At 41.3% G+C, this 15,000-nt stretch overlaps 1 protein-coding gene across 2 annotated transcripts in view; it reads left to right on the forward strand.

The window, feature by feature from the left end:
• The first annotated feature begins 2,261 nt into the window (after positions 1-2,261).
• The window catches only part of rhbdl1 (rhomboid, veinlet-like 1 (Drosophila)), a 67,352-nt gene continuing 54,613 nt past the window's right edge, over positions 2,262-15,000 (forward strand). The window contains exon 1 of one of the 2 annotated variants that reach the window (XM_012863104.3): positions 2,262-2,748. In XM_012863104.3, the coding sequence (XP_012718558.1) occupies positions 2,710-2,748 (39 nt within the window). In that variant the 5' untranslated portion in view covers positions 2,262-2,709. The other variant, XM_021316834.2, reaches the window with a different exon arrangement.

Below are 15,000 nucleotides of genomic sequence, written 5' to 3' on the forward strand. Positions count from 1 at the left end.
CTCGCTCTTATCGCCATTGTCCCTGGGAAAGGAGGTCACTGCGGATGTTTGCAGTCAGGAAACCCTTTTTAACCAGAATACAGAGAAAGTCTCCCACTCCTCTTCCATCATTTTTGTGTTATGGCCGTCTTGCTCTGCTCCCCTGCATGCAGTCTCATTATTTTTAGCTTACACGGCGCCGTTATTCACGTATTACTTGCTACATTATGGATTCGGGTCATGTCTTATTGCTGTTGTGGGTAAAATTTGAGCTGAATAGTGGATCAGGGAGCCATCCAAAGTGCCTAATTTAATTTAATGTGCTTGGCGTAGCAATTTAGAGTACATTTGTTCAGTGGGAAATTTCCTACAGCATCCAAATGGTTTGGTTCTTCTAATTAGAGCAGAACAATCATGTTTTGGTCCAGTTTGTTGTTGGGTTTATGATGCTTTTGTTTTGATCAAAACACCCCAGAGATTTCTTGTCTTTGCTCTTTTTTTCACACTTTCATGTTTCAGGTCATCAAATCAAACGCTGATATCAAACAAAGAAAAGTTTCCAATGTTGATTTTAATTATTAAAACCAAAGCAACACCTCAGGCCCAGATCTAAAGGAAATCATAAACAGAGAAGAACCAATATCTACAACTGGAGGAAACGTGTAACATAATTACGACACGCGCAGCTCGACAAGCATCCAGGAGGCAGCAGAAGAAGAAGAAGACACCGTTAAAGTTCTCACTTACCTCAATTAAAGTCAGAGTTCCTGATTCAGCAAAAGGAAAGAAGCTGAAAGGAGTCTATAGATTCACGAGACAACTTTTTGTTGGAGGTGTGCGTCCCGTTACGTTTTGCATAAAGCTAACAGAGCATCACACCCACAGTAAAACATGAGTGCTAGTCTGCAGCATGAGTGTTTCTGTGGCATCCAGTCACAGCAGACTGAAAATAATTCATAACGGATCTTTTTTTATGGGTCACTTTTATTGTTATCACAGTTTATATATCGCCCATCCCTCCTGTGGGATGACTTTAAACCAAAGTCAGCGCAGAAACAGTTCTGCAAAGAAGAGTGGGCCAACATTGCTCCACAGCGAAGCAACAAGACTTTATGGTGGAATTTGGCACCAGGAGTGACAGAAACAGATTTACACACACACACACACACACACACATATATATATATATATATATATATATATATATATATATATATATATATATATATATATATATATATATATATGCTGGCCGGAAAAAAACAAAGCTGACATGCGGAAGGCGGTGTTTCCCGCAGGAATTTGCTTAGGCGAGGCGGTGAGTTGGCGAACGGAACAAGTTTTTTGCCTGTTTTTCCCTGCCATTCACTATATGCACGCGAGAAAGCAACAACAAAAAAAACGTGTGTTAACGTCAAATAAACATGCACGCATATCGAGTTAGCAAGCATTTCAGTTTAAAGTTCTTCCAGCATGGAATATGACAGAAACAAGTTAGTTGTAACCACTGCCAAGTTAAACTTTGGTATTGAACATAAAATGGTAATGCTGCTCCCTGCGGTTACCTCAGAAATTGCCTGTTTTTGGTAGATTTTTTTTCCCCATAAAGAGAATTCCCTGTCAGTGGCAATAAGCTTTAATTTATTATTATTGCTATTTTTTGTTTTACATGTTTAAGTTGAGCTTTACACTAAATATGTGTTACTGATAAGTGCTACAAATGTTACAACAGTTTTGTTCATATGGCAGCAGAACATTAAAATAAAAGTGCTCTTTACACTACTTTTGAATTTATTCTTGGAGTTTGTAAATACAATGCGATTAATCATGATTAATCAGACAAATTATGCGATTGATCGCGATTAAATATTTTATATATACATATATATATATATATATATATATATATATATATATATGTATATGTATATATATATATATATCCCCATGAGGGATTAAGCGGATCAGAAAATGGATGGATGGATGAATATATATATATATATATATATATATATATATATATATATATATATATATATATATGTGTGTGTGTGTGTGTGTGTGTGTGTGTGTGTGTGTGTGTGTTTTCACTGCGCTGAAGCTGGTTGTATGGATGTGTGTGTGTGTGGGGGGGGGGGGGGGTCTCTGTCTGTAGTAAAATCAGAGCCGCAGTGGATCCCATCCTCAGCTTCCTCTCTGAAGCCCCTCGCCACTCCTTCCCCTCCTGCAATTGGATAAGGAACCCCCCCCCCCCCCCCCCCCCCCTCATCAGTATGCAGGCGGCGCGGCGTGCGCATGAGGGAGAGGGGAGCGAGAGACGTAGTAGTCAGTGCGATGGGCTAGAGGAGAGCGAGGAGGCGGAGGCGCAGAGTGAATGAGAGCCGCTGGGTCTGCCTTGCCTTGCCTCCCTGCCTGTCGTCTGCCTGAAGCTGGGTTCCTCACCACGGCGCCATGCCGCACTGACACGGAGCGGACCCACGGCCCGGTTCCACCAGCGACGCACGCTCAGCACCACCCACTGCTCCACCAGCCCAGGAAACCAGAGAGCGAGCGCGCAGGGCTCCCTCCATCCGCGGCCTGTCGCCACAACCCAGGCACCAGCCGCCACCAAAGCACGTCTCCTTCCACTCGGTCCTTCCCTCACCAACGCCACCACCTCCTCTCGCCTCTCCTCTCCCTCCTCCCTATGCCCTTGTCCTCGGCGGCTCCTCTCTCCTCCCTGGCCAGTATATGGATAGAAGCTCCCTGTTTCAGCTCATACAAGAGCAGGTAAGCATGCGCCATGCGGCGGAGGTCTCTGTGGTGGTTACGCAGCCTCCAGGCCACCTACCCGGCGGGGACGCAGACGCGCAGGATGTGCTGAAGGCTGAAGGCAGGAACTGTTTGCTGTAGCTGAAGGAGATGGAGGTGAGCATCGTGGAGCCATGTTGGCCCGGAGGAGGGAAGGTCAGAGCAGGAGCCCCGGCTGCAGGGGGCCACCATGTCAGGTTTTAGCCAGGCGGTGATGAGAGGGGCGGATGTGGCAGCTGACGGCTGTTCCAGATGTGCAGATTGTGACTGCAGCGTTATTGTCGCTATACGTCCTCCTTTAACGCATTTATCTGTCAAATCAGCCAATTAGTAAAGAGCAAAACGAGATAGAAATCTGAATGTAAGAAGAAAATGTCTAAAAATGTCTCACCAGCGATTCAGTATTTTAATTTAATTGTTTTCATCTTATAAGCAGTTAATGCCATACGTGGAGTTAAAGCGGTCCTGGCGATTTAGTTATAAATCCTGCAAAGTCTGGAAAATGCTTTCATTTTCATTCTGCAGGTCAGGAGAAACATTAACAAATTCATTTTTTTGGTAAAATTGCTCGCTGTTCTGGATTTTTTTTCTTTTGTATTTAGGAGAAAAACCTAATAGCTCTAAATGGATAACTGGATTCTGCAGTCTTATTTCTGTTTATCAAAGTGAAAGTATCTGTATTAGTCTCCCTTCAGAGAAATTAGTGTTGGATAGAAGGATCAGCTGCATTGTACATATTAATTTACTAATAAAAGCAGTGTCAGTAGATTAAGAAATAAACATACAATAGTAACAGCAGTTCATAAATCACAATTCGACTAAAACTGAGCTTGAGATTTACCTTTTATCTCAATTTGACTTTAACATTTTGCTCGTCTGTATTTTTTTGTTTTTCACATACAGACAGAGCAAAATAATTTAAAAAGCCATTTCTCTACTTTTTTGACTCTTTACATTCAGGCTGGAGGATCTGTGGTTCTTAAACTGGATCTAGGTTTAAAATGCTAATCAAGATACTCAAACTGCTGTTTCGAGGGAATTTTTTGCTGCTAACTAAATAAGGGTGACGATGTTATCCTTGTTTGTCTGGGTCAGAGGTGCAGACTTAGAAACGGAGCGGACTGAACGGACAGGAAGGTGCAGGTGGTTCTGCTGCTTATGCAGCGGTTCTGTTTGAAAAGTTCTCTGGACCTGTTAGCTGTCTCTGGATGTTCTCCTGCAGCAGATCAGGAACAGAGCCTGGACAGAGCGGCAGGGACACTGCAGACCTTTCAGATCCCCTCACTGTCCTCTGCAGGGCTGTGCAGCAGCCGGAGGACCTCAGTGTTGCTGAATGTGATGCCAACACACGTTCCATGCTCTGCTCTGGAAAATTTATATCAGACAGGAGCCATTTTCATGAGTTTATTCCATTGTTCTCCAGAATGAATTTTATTATTTGTTTTAGGCGGATTTTAATTATAAGTTCAAATGTACTATGTGGATTTATGGCAGATGTTGGAATGGATGGATGGATGGAGGATGGATGGATGGATGGATGGATGAATATATGAATGATGGATGGATGGATGGATGGATGGATGGATGGATGGATGGATGGATGGATGGATGGATGGATGGATGGATGGATGGATGGATGGATGGATGGATGAATATATGAATGATGGATTGATGGATGGATGGATGGATGGATGAATATATGAATGATCGATGGATGGATGGATGGATGGATGGATGATTATATGAATGATGGATGGATGGATGGATGGATGGATGGATGGATGGATGGATGGATGGATGGATGGATGGATGGATGGATGGATGAATATATGAATGATGGATGGATATATGGATGGATGGATGGATGGATGAATGGATGGAATTATGGATGATGGATGAATGGATGGATGGATATATGGATGGATGGATGGATGGATGGATGATGGATGGATGGATATATGGATGGATGGATGGATGGATGGATGATGGATGGATGATTGGTGAATGGATGGATGATGGATGGATGATTGATGAATGGATGGATGATGGATGGATGATTGATGAATGGATGGATGATGGATGGATGATTGATGAATGGATGGATGATGGATGGATGATTGATGAATGGATGGATGATGGATGGATGGATGGATGGATGGATGGATGATTGATGAATGGATGGATGATGGATGGATGGATGATGGATTTATGATTGATGGATTTATGATTGATGAATGGATGATGGATGGATGGATGGATGGATGATGGATGGATGATGGATGGATGGATGATGGATGAATGGATGGATGATGGATGGATGGATGATGGATGGATGATGGATCGATTGATATATGGATGGATGGATGGATGAATGGATGGATGGATATATGGATGGATGGATGGATGGATGATGGATGGATGATAGATGGATGATTGATGAATGGATCGATGGATGGATGGATGGATGGATGATGGATGGATGATAGATGGATGATTGATGAATGGATGGATGATGGATGGATGGATGGATGGATGGATGGATGGATGGATGGATGATGGATGGATGATAGATGGATGATTGATGAATGGATGGATGATGGATGGATGGATGGATGGATGGATGGATGGATGGATGGATGGATGGATGGATGGATGATAGATGGATGGAGAATCCTCTCTGTTCCATCATGTTTTGCCTTCATGTGATTTTTGCCTATTTTCCTCATCAGTTTATAATTCCATTCTAAGGCTCGGTTTGTTATTCTAAGTTTCTGGTTCTGGTTCCGGCCCGGTTTGTGTTTTAACTCTCAAAGGTCCTGTGTCTCTTCACTCTGCTGCTGACGGTTCTCTCAGAGTCCAAACCCAGCGTTGCCCCCCCCCCACACCGGTGGAAAACCTTCCCCCTGCCGTCTGGTCAAGCTTCCTGCCAGGGCGGCCATTTTTAGTCCCCGGGCAACTTGAGCTGTGCTCCTTCACGTCCAGAACCAACAAACCGAGATGGATCTGCGGCGAAAGGCTCGACCCAAAGCGCCTTTATTTTTAGGCTCTACGCGCTGGAAAACAGCAGAGTTACATCTGTGGCTCTGTTTCTGCAGCTCTGTGGGATTCTACGCGTTCTTATTTAAGCCGCGTAATTAACCGACCCGCCCGGCTCTGGGCTGATTGGCAGATTTATTGGGTGGGCAGTTTTCTCCTGGAGGGGGGAAATTGATTGGGCGAGCAGCGGGGGTCCAGAGGTTCTGAGTGACCCGTCAGCAGCATGCTGAACAGACCCGAGGGAATGTGGTTCTGAGTGATCGGCAGCTTTATTTCCATCTGTTTATATCCATGAAACAAGGGTTGAGTCGCTTGAGAAGATGCGGCGCTGGTCCAGATCCGTTCCCTCAGAGCTCACCTGGAACATGTTGCATGAGGGACTCGGACTCATCCGTGTCGGTGTCCATCCAGGTTATTTCCAGGTTCTAAACTGCTACACGTCTTATTAACTGCAGGCTTTTATTTTGCTTATGCCAGGACGTTCATACGGACAGTCCGCAGCGCCATTAAGCTCGGGTCTGAACCCAATCAATCTCTCAGGCTGACGGCTCACTCTTCCATTTATGGGACTCCATGTGGCGGGCCTTTTATTTAGAAAAAAAAAAGATCTTTAATCAGACCAAACGGGAATGAAATGTGCCAGCAGACCAGAAATCTGCTGCCTGTATGGACCTTTGTCTTTTTTTTCCCCAGGAAAGCATTTTTCAGACCAAAGCCTTGTGTTGTTACAGCTCTGCTCGTTTCTTTTCTTTAGGTTTACCAGGAAGCTTTCCACAACACACACACGTCCTTGTTTAAATTACAAAGTGAGGACCGTGTCTTTCTATCAGCCCAACCCTAACCTAAACCTAAAACTGACACTTAGCCCAGAAAAAAGCAAGGGAGTAAAAAAGGTCCTCACTTTACTAGTAAAATGAGCAAAAAAAAAAATTTCTTGCTCAGCTGCAAGAACACACACACACACGTCCTTGTTTAAATTACAAAGTGAGGACCGTGCCTTTCTATCAGCCCAACCCTAACCTAAACCTAAAACTAACACTTAGCCCAGAAAAAAGCAAGGGAGTAAAAAAGGTCCTCACTTTACATCAAAGTCCTCACTTTACTAGTAAAACGAGCAAAAAAAAAATGTCTTGCTCAGCTGCAAGAACACACACACACACACATTCCCATCTTGCTATACGTAGTGAGGACCATGTGCCGACTCCCATTGACTTCCATTCATTTTCATTCACTTTCATTTTCCATGCTCTAACGCTGACAATAACTAACCCTAACCATTACCAGTTCTTATGCCACGGTCTGGGTGAATACTCAGTTCTGATTGGCTGTTAAAAAGTGTTATAAGGCACCTATGATATAAAAAGGTTCTGGTCAAACAGCCTGATTGTTCTACATTATTGGCTCAGGTGGGACAACTTACCTTTGCAACGCGTCACAACGAGAGATATTAACTAGTTTCTGTCGGCCGCTTCTTGTGAAAAACATACGATTATAACTGTTAAAAAAAACATTAAAGTATTTATAATTGATTTAATATTCATTGAATGGGGTTGGATGGGGTTTATAAAAATATCAAAATGTTTAATTGCTGTGTGGTTCTTGTGATATTGTACACGGTCAAAGGAGTTGTAATAACTGCTTAAACACTACAATCTGAATGGCATTGTACATCTGTTTTAACAACAATAATAATATGTTTAAAAAAAATATTCAGTGAATGGGATAATAGCCTTATAACGGTGTCCATTATCAGATATTAATGGACTTTGGTTGGTTGCAGCAAAATGTCCTCACTCTGATGCCTAAACAGGAAACACACACACACACACACGAATAATAACCAGTAATAGTTTTCCTCTTCCTGTAAAAAGGTTTACATTAAGATGTAACATACAATACTATATTGGAATTAAATACATATATACACAGAATAAATACATTACTATATATATATTTACTCAAAATAAATAGAAACAATGATACATCATTTAAATGACACATCATGGGATTGATAAAAATTCAGGAATTATTTATTTTTCTTGAAGATACTTTCTCAAAACTCTTAAAAAATTCCTTATTCTGAAACGTTTTCTGTGTAAGTGTGGCTCTGAATGGGAATATGAACGAACCTTTGGTTGTTTAATCTACCTTCAATTACATTATACAGAAGAATAAATGTGTTTATTGTCCTTGGATGTTTTTTTTTACCATTTCTGATGAAGAGCATCATTAGAAATGCTGCTTGCGTGCGTTTGGGCTGCAGGACCAAAGGAGGAAGGTTCCTGTGAAGCCGTCAAGGTGACGCAGATGAAGGAGCAGGAAGGAGAGAGGCGCAGAGTTTGCTCTTCTCTCTCTGGGACGCTGAGCTCAGGGTATTTCTGGCCTTTGTCAGATCGCACGTTTGCTCCTTACTTTGCAACGCTGCTGATAATGTGACAGCTGGCTGCAGTCGGCCTCTAAAGTTTGCTATAATTAGCGGGGGGGAATATCTCTGTGTGTCTGGTTCGGTTCTTATCGGGCTTATTTATATCCTGCTTTGGGGTTCTGATGGTGTTTTTGACATGTTTGTGTGGAGTGACTAAACCAAAGATGAGATAAAATGTGCTTTATTCATCCCAGAACTGAGAAATTATCAGGCAGCAGCATAACATAAAAAAAACAGACATTGCCAAGCTTAACATAAAATGTAATAGCAAGAAGGAGAAAATTATGATCTGAAAATGTCTATAAATGTTTACATCCTGTACCTACATACGCCGTAGGTAAAGCAGAAATTATACGTAACGTGCAAATGTTGCAATGTGCAAGTGAAAGTAGGCAGAGTATTCAAATACCATCCAGTTCTGGCTAAAAAGTTTATACAGCATCAAAATATAGATTAAAAATCACAAAGTGCTTCACAGAGTGTGATATTAAGTAAACGTTTGTCTAAATAAAAGTGTCTTCAGCTGCTTTTTTAAAAGATTCAACAGAGTCGGCCAACGGACAGAAAGGGGCACGGCGTTCCACAGAGCTTAAATTTAAATAGTTTTAAATAATTTAAAATCCTCCCTATTTCAAATATAAAACCAGAAATTGGTCAGACATGGAAGCATATTTTTTCTGGACTGGGATGAACTCAAAAATCAGCTTTTTTTTTAGCTTAGCCTAAGAGCTCAAAGGCTAAAATACTGTTTATTTGGAGAAAGTAAAATCCCATTTTTCCTGATCAACAAACTTTGTCATGTGTATAATATAACAGAACACAGAATAGGATTATGGTCAGGTCATAATTTCAGATTTTACTCCACAGAAGATAACGGGGACTGTCAGCTAAAGAAACACCCATGTTTCTACAGAAATATCTATTAAATACCTCTCAGAAATATTAGGGATATTATGGGATGGTTAAGATCAGGGCCGTCTAAAGTAAGGACATGGGGGCCAGTTACAGCCGATATATATATATATATATATATATATATATATATATAGATATATATATATATATATATATATATATATATATAATATATTTATATATTTATTATATATATATATATATATATAGATATATACATATATATATATATATTTATATTATATATATAGATCTCTCTATTCTATCTATAGATATATCTCCCTATAATATATATCTCTCTCTCTCTCTATTTTTATCTCTCTCTCTATCTATCTCTATATATCTATCTCTATATCTATATATATCTATCTATATATACTGAGTATTCTGTGGAGTAAAATCTGAAATTATGACCTGACCATAATCCTATTCTGTGTTCTGTTGGTACCGGGAATTTTTTTTTTTTTTAAAGTTACTAGTCTCAAAAGTATCAAGAACACGTCCTAAAGTTGGAAATCTGACTGAGTCAGGTGATTAAAAGAAGTTAAACGTTTTAATTTTGATATGGCTGCCACACGTATAACAAGTCAATGTCAGAGCTGCACGACGCCCAACCATGTAAATGAGGTTAAATCCTCGCTGTTCTCTCTCACACCGTCATCTGAATCAGGCGTGAACATATACCAGGGTAAATTAATTAATCAACCGGTAACCAATGTTTATTTAGAGAAAGTAAAATCCCATTTTTCCTGATCAACAAACTTTGTTATGTGTATAATTTTAGCTTCAGCAGTGATAAACAAACCAGTAATGCAGCAGAAGCGTGCACTGCAAAAACGGATTTAAAAAATAAGTAAAATGTTCTTAAAATTAGTGCTTTTGTTCTAGATTTGAGCAGATAAATAAGATCATCTGCCAATGGAATGAGTATTTTGACCCCTAAAATAAGATAATTAGACATACTGCACTTGAAATAAGACGATGGAGATGAATTGTTCCTATTTTAAGTGCAAAAATCTTATTCCATTGGCAAATCATCTTATTTACCTGCTCAGATCAAGGACAAATACACTGATTTGAGGAAAATATTACTTATTTTTGTTGTGTTTTTGCAGTGTGCCGATGATTGAACAGAGTAAACTGTCACCGCGCTGCAGGTTGTGCTGCTCTGCATGAGGAGCTGCGCCTGCGAGCTGCGTCTGCGTGACGGCTGCAGACAGAGGCGTGTTGAGCCGCCTGCTGCTGCGTGTTTTCATGGCTGTGGGGAACATGTGGGCCTCAGGCTTCATTCATGAGATCCTCAGAGTCTCTGAATGTGACGGACATCCTGAGGGCCGCCGCTGCACTGCAAAAACGGATCTAAAAATAAGTAAAATGTTCTTAAAGTTAATGTATTTATCCTTGATTTGAGCAGGTAAATAAGATTATCTGCCAATGGAGTGAGTATTTTGACCCCTAAAATAAGATAATTAGACATCCTGCACTTGAAATAAGATGATGGAGATGAATTGTTCCTATTTTAAGTGCAAAAATCTTATTCTATTGGCAGATTATCTTATTTACCTGCTCAAATCAAGGACAAATACACTGATTTTAAGAACATTTTACTTATTTATAGTTCCGTTTTTGCAGTGTGCTGAGAGCGCTTTCCCTCAGCAGACGTCTCTGCGCTCCTCCGACTCAGAAACATCTTATTACCCCCCCCCCCCCCCCCCCCCCCATCATCCATCCACAGCTCCTCCTTCCTCCAACAGACGTCGTCTTCATCGGTGAATCTGTTTTTTTTTTCTTTCTTCTCGATGCGTGAAAGCTTTTGTTTCTCTGCCTCCTCCTCTGGAACGCCAACATGTCGGGGAGGCGGGAAAAACAGGGAAACGTGAGGCGGCTTGTCAAAGCGTCGCCCTCACCAGTGTTGGATTGCTTCAATAACTGCCCCCCCCCCTTCTCTCCATCCGTCTGCCTCTTGTTGCTTCGCATCTCTGTGGAACAGGAAAGGCCTCCTCCTCCTCCTCCTCCTCCTCCTCCTCCTCCTCCTCCTCCTCCCGGCTCTCGGTCATCTGTGTTTCTCATCTCGGTAATTGATAACCCTAATTGGCTCGGTGAAGCGTCTCCCCGTGTTCTCCTGCAGATGACGTGGTAAACGGCAGGATGCGTGCGGCGTGGCGGCTCGGCCCTCAGGTGTGTGCGTAGTGATGCTGACGCTCTGACATATGGATGCTGACGGTAACAAGACGTCCCGGGGCCCCTGGGGGGGGGGGGGGGGGGGGGGGGGGGGCATCACGATGGCGGCTGTAGTGTGTCACAGTTATGGGGACGCAGAAGAAGAGGCCTTTCCTCCTTCCTCTCATTCACAACCCTCTCCTCCTCCTCCTTCTTTAATCGTCTTTCATTTCTCTCACCAACCTCCCACACCCATTTTCTTGCATCTGTATCTGTCTTTTCTTCCATTTCCTGCCTCTCCTGCCCCTCGTCGTCCTGCTACGCCGTACATCACACACACTGCAGATATCTGCACCGTCCCCCTCAGGGGGAAACAGGGCCGTCTTTTTTTTTTTTTTTTTTTTGCTAATACCCACAGACCTCGGAGTAAAAGGGGGATTATCTAAAAATAGCCTCGGGCTTTTCGCCACCTCAGTCCATTTTCACCCTGTACTTTGGCTTTATGGGCATTTTAGGGCTGTTTTAAGATTGGAAATTACCGTTAAGGTTAATGTCAGGAAATATGCTGCACTGCAAAAACGGAACTAAAAATAAGTTAATTGTTCTTTAAATTAGTGTATTTTTCCTTGATTTGAGCAGGTAAATACGATGATCTGCCAATAGAATAAGATTTTTGCACTTAAAGGCATACTATGCAACATTTTTCAGTTAATTAATGTGTTCCATACCGTTTTGGATGATTAAATGAGTCATTTCAGGTCGAACAAAGGTTTTCTCGGCCGCCCTGGTGGTCTGTGGGGGAATTACCGTACTTGCAATTGCAGGAGCCCTCGGCCCGCATCCACAGGCTCAGAAGTCTGGTGCATCGCGAGAGTCGGTCTTGCTTTACGGCGAGAACTCCATGTGTTTTTGCCCTGCCATTCACTATATGCACGCGCGAAAGCAACAAAGAACCGCGTGTTAACGTCAAATAAACATGCAAGCATTTCGAGTTTTATTATTATTATTATTATTATTATTATTTATTTTATTTTTTTTATGTTGGCGAGACGCTACCGGGGCGGCCGCGGCCGCGGCTTGGCAAGGCGGCGGCGGCCGGCCGCCTCGCCAAGATAGCGCTGCGGGAAACCCTGATGTTCATACCTTCACTGTGTTAGTCATTGTTTGTACTGCCGTTTTTTTTCGACTTTTCGTTGCGTTCGCCTGTCTGCTAAGCTCAAAACAACCGCGCCTGGCTTGACGGAGAAACCAGAACAGCTGAACATCTTTATGACAGTGCACTTTTACTTTCGCCCTCTGGGGGGAGCCTCGCTGGAAAATCAACCCCGGTTGCATAGTTTACCTTTAAAATAGGAACAATTCATCTCCATCATCTTATTTCAATTGCAATTAATTATCTTACTTTAGCGGTCAAAATACTCATTCCATTGGCAGATAATCTTATCTACCTGCTCAAATCAAGGATAAAAACACACATTTGAAGAACATTTTACTTATTTTTAGATCCGTTTTTGCAGTGTGTGGACTTTGTCTGTGGTGAGTAAAAGGTTTCATCTGATTAGCTCTATATCTATACACTGCAAAAAGGGAAGTAAAATATTCATATAATTTGTATATTTTTTTCTTAATTTGAGCAGCTAAATAAGACTATTTGCCAATGAGAATTTCTACCCCTAAAATAAGATAATTAGACATCCTTCACTTAAAATAAAAACAATTCATCTCCATCATCTGATTTCAAGTGAAAAAATCTTATTCCATTGGCAAATAGTTTAATTTACCAGCTCAAATCAATAAAAAATACACTAATTTTAAGAGGATTTTACCTATTTTGAGGTTCCCTTTTTGCAGTGTATCCCCAAATTAACAGGGCTCGCTAACGTTTTTATTTGATGTACCAAACTTACATTTTTTGGGATTTATTTTGACCAGATTATAAATACCTTTGGGGGCAAAAAGTGTGAAGTCATGAAATAATTGTTTGAAACTAAATCACCAGCACTGCAAAAATTTAACTAAAAATAAGTCAAATTTTCTTAAAATTAGTGTATTGATGATTTGCCAATGGAATAAGATTTTAGTACTTAAAATAGGAATAACTCATCTTCATCATCTTATTTAGATGGCAGAATAACTAATTATCTTATTTTAGGGGTCAAAATATTCATTCCATTGGCAGATAATCTTATTTACCTGCTCAAATCAAGGACAAATACACTTGTATTGAAAATTTGACTTCTTTTTATTTCTGTTTTTGCAGTGAGCGGAGCAACTTTTATCTCTCACCATTTCTCTGAAACCATTCACATAAACGTGCCTGACCTCCTTTTCCTAACATGATGCAAACCCACCCTGAGCAGCAGCAACAGCTGCAGCTCATCTGGGACGGTTTTCCTCGGGGGTCCGGGGATCTTTTTGACCAGAGAAGCATTTATTAGGTCAGACACTGGTGTTGGACGAGATGCTGTGGACTCCACACCAAACCCACTCATCCGTCTCTTTGTGGACTGGTGTCCAGTCATGTGGGAAAGGGAAAGAGCCCAAACTGTTCCCACTGGGAGCAGGAAATTGTCTAAAACATCACTGCAAAAATGGATCTAAAAATAAGTAAAATGTTCTTAACATTTGTGTTGTTGTCCTAGATTAGAGTAAGTAAATAAGATTATCTGCCAATGGAATGAGTATTTTGACCGCTAAAATAAGATAATTAGATATACTGCACTTGAAATAAGGTGATAGAGTTGTTCCTATTTTAAGTGCAAAAATCTTATTCCATTAGCAGATTATCTTATTTACCTGCTGAAATCAAGAACAGATACACTCTACATTTTAATTGCTGTACTGTGAAATCACTGCTGCACTTTATCCTGTAACTTTATCCTGCAAAGTTACTTTATTCTGAAATCCACTGCAATTCACAGTAATTCTCAAGCTGTATGCAAACGAAATTTCGTTCTGTACGCACTCTGTGCATACAAAGTGACAAAAAAGTTTGTCTAAGTCTAAGTCTCATTTTCAGAAAATTTTACTTATTTTTAGTTCCATTTTTGCAGTGACTTTGGTATTTATTTAGTCCTACTTACAACCCAAAGGCCACAGTCACCCAATCACAGCCACTAACGTACATATTGATGCATCAGCGTGTCAGACAGAGACGTGGTTTATCTCTGCAGAGATCCAATCTGTATAATCTGATTAAATTTGACTTTGGAAAGTGCCTTGAGATGACATGTTTCACGAATTGCCGCTATATGAGTAAAATTGAATTGAATTGAATTGAACGTGCCTCCACTGCTCCAGAGTCCAGTGGAGGCGTGCTCCACACCGCTGCATTGCACTTGGAGATGCAACGCCTGGATGCAGCTGTTTGGTTGTGGAAAACCAGAAATCTATGAAGCTCTCTGCTCAACGTTGTTGAGCTCAGCTGAGGGCCACATGAGGTCTGCAGGTCTGTAGTCACTGGTTAGGACCTCTGCTCCCCGTGTGCTCCAGTATCTGCCGAGTTTCTCTCGTTCTCAGTCGCCTCGTTCTGAAAGGAACACCTGAGGTTAGAAAAAAGTATCTTCGGATAAAAGCTACAGTTGCTAACTGGATTTTTGCCACAGCTGTGGAAAAATACACAAATGCAACAGTGAAGACTCTCCTTCCAGTCTGCGTCCTTGGTTTCTTCTTCTAATTCGTTCGTCTCTGTGAAA

This window comes from Fundulus heteroclitus, unplaced genomic scaffold, assembly GCF_011125445.2.
Source record: "Fundulus heteroclitus isolate FHET01 unplaced genomic scaffold, MU-UCD_Fhet_4.1 scaffold_47, whole genome shotgun sequence".
NCBI classification, from domain to species: domain Eukaryota; kingdom Metazoa; phylum Chordata; class Actinopteri; order Cyprinodontiformes; family Fundulidae; genus Fundulus; species Fundulus heteroclitus.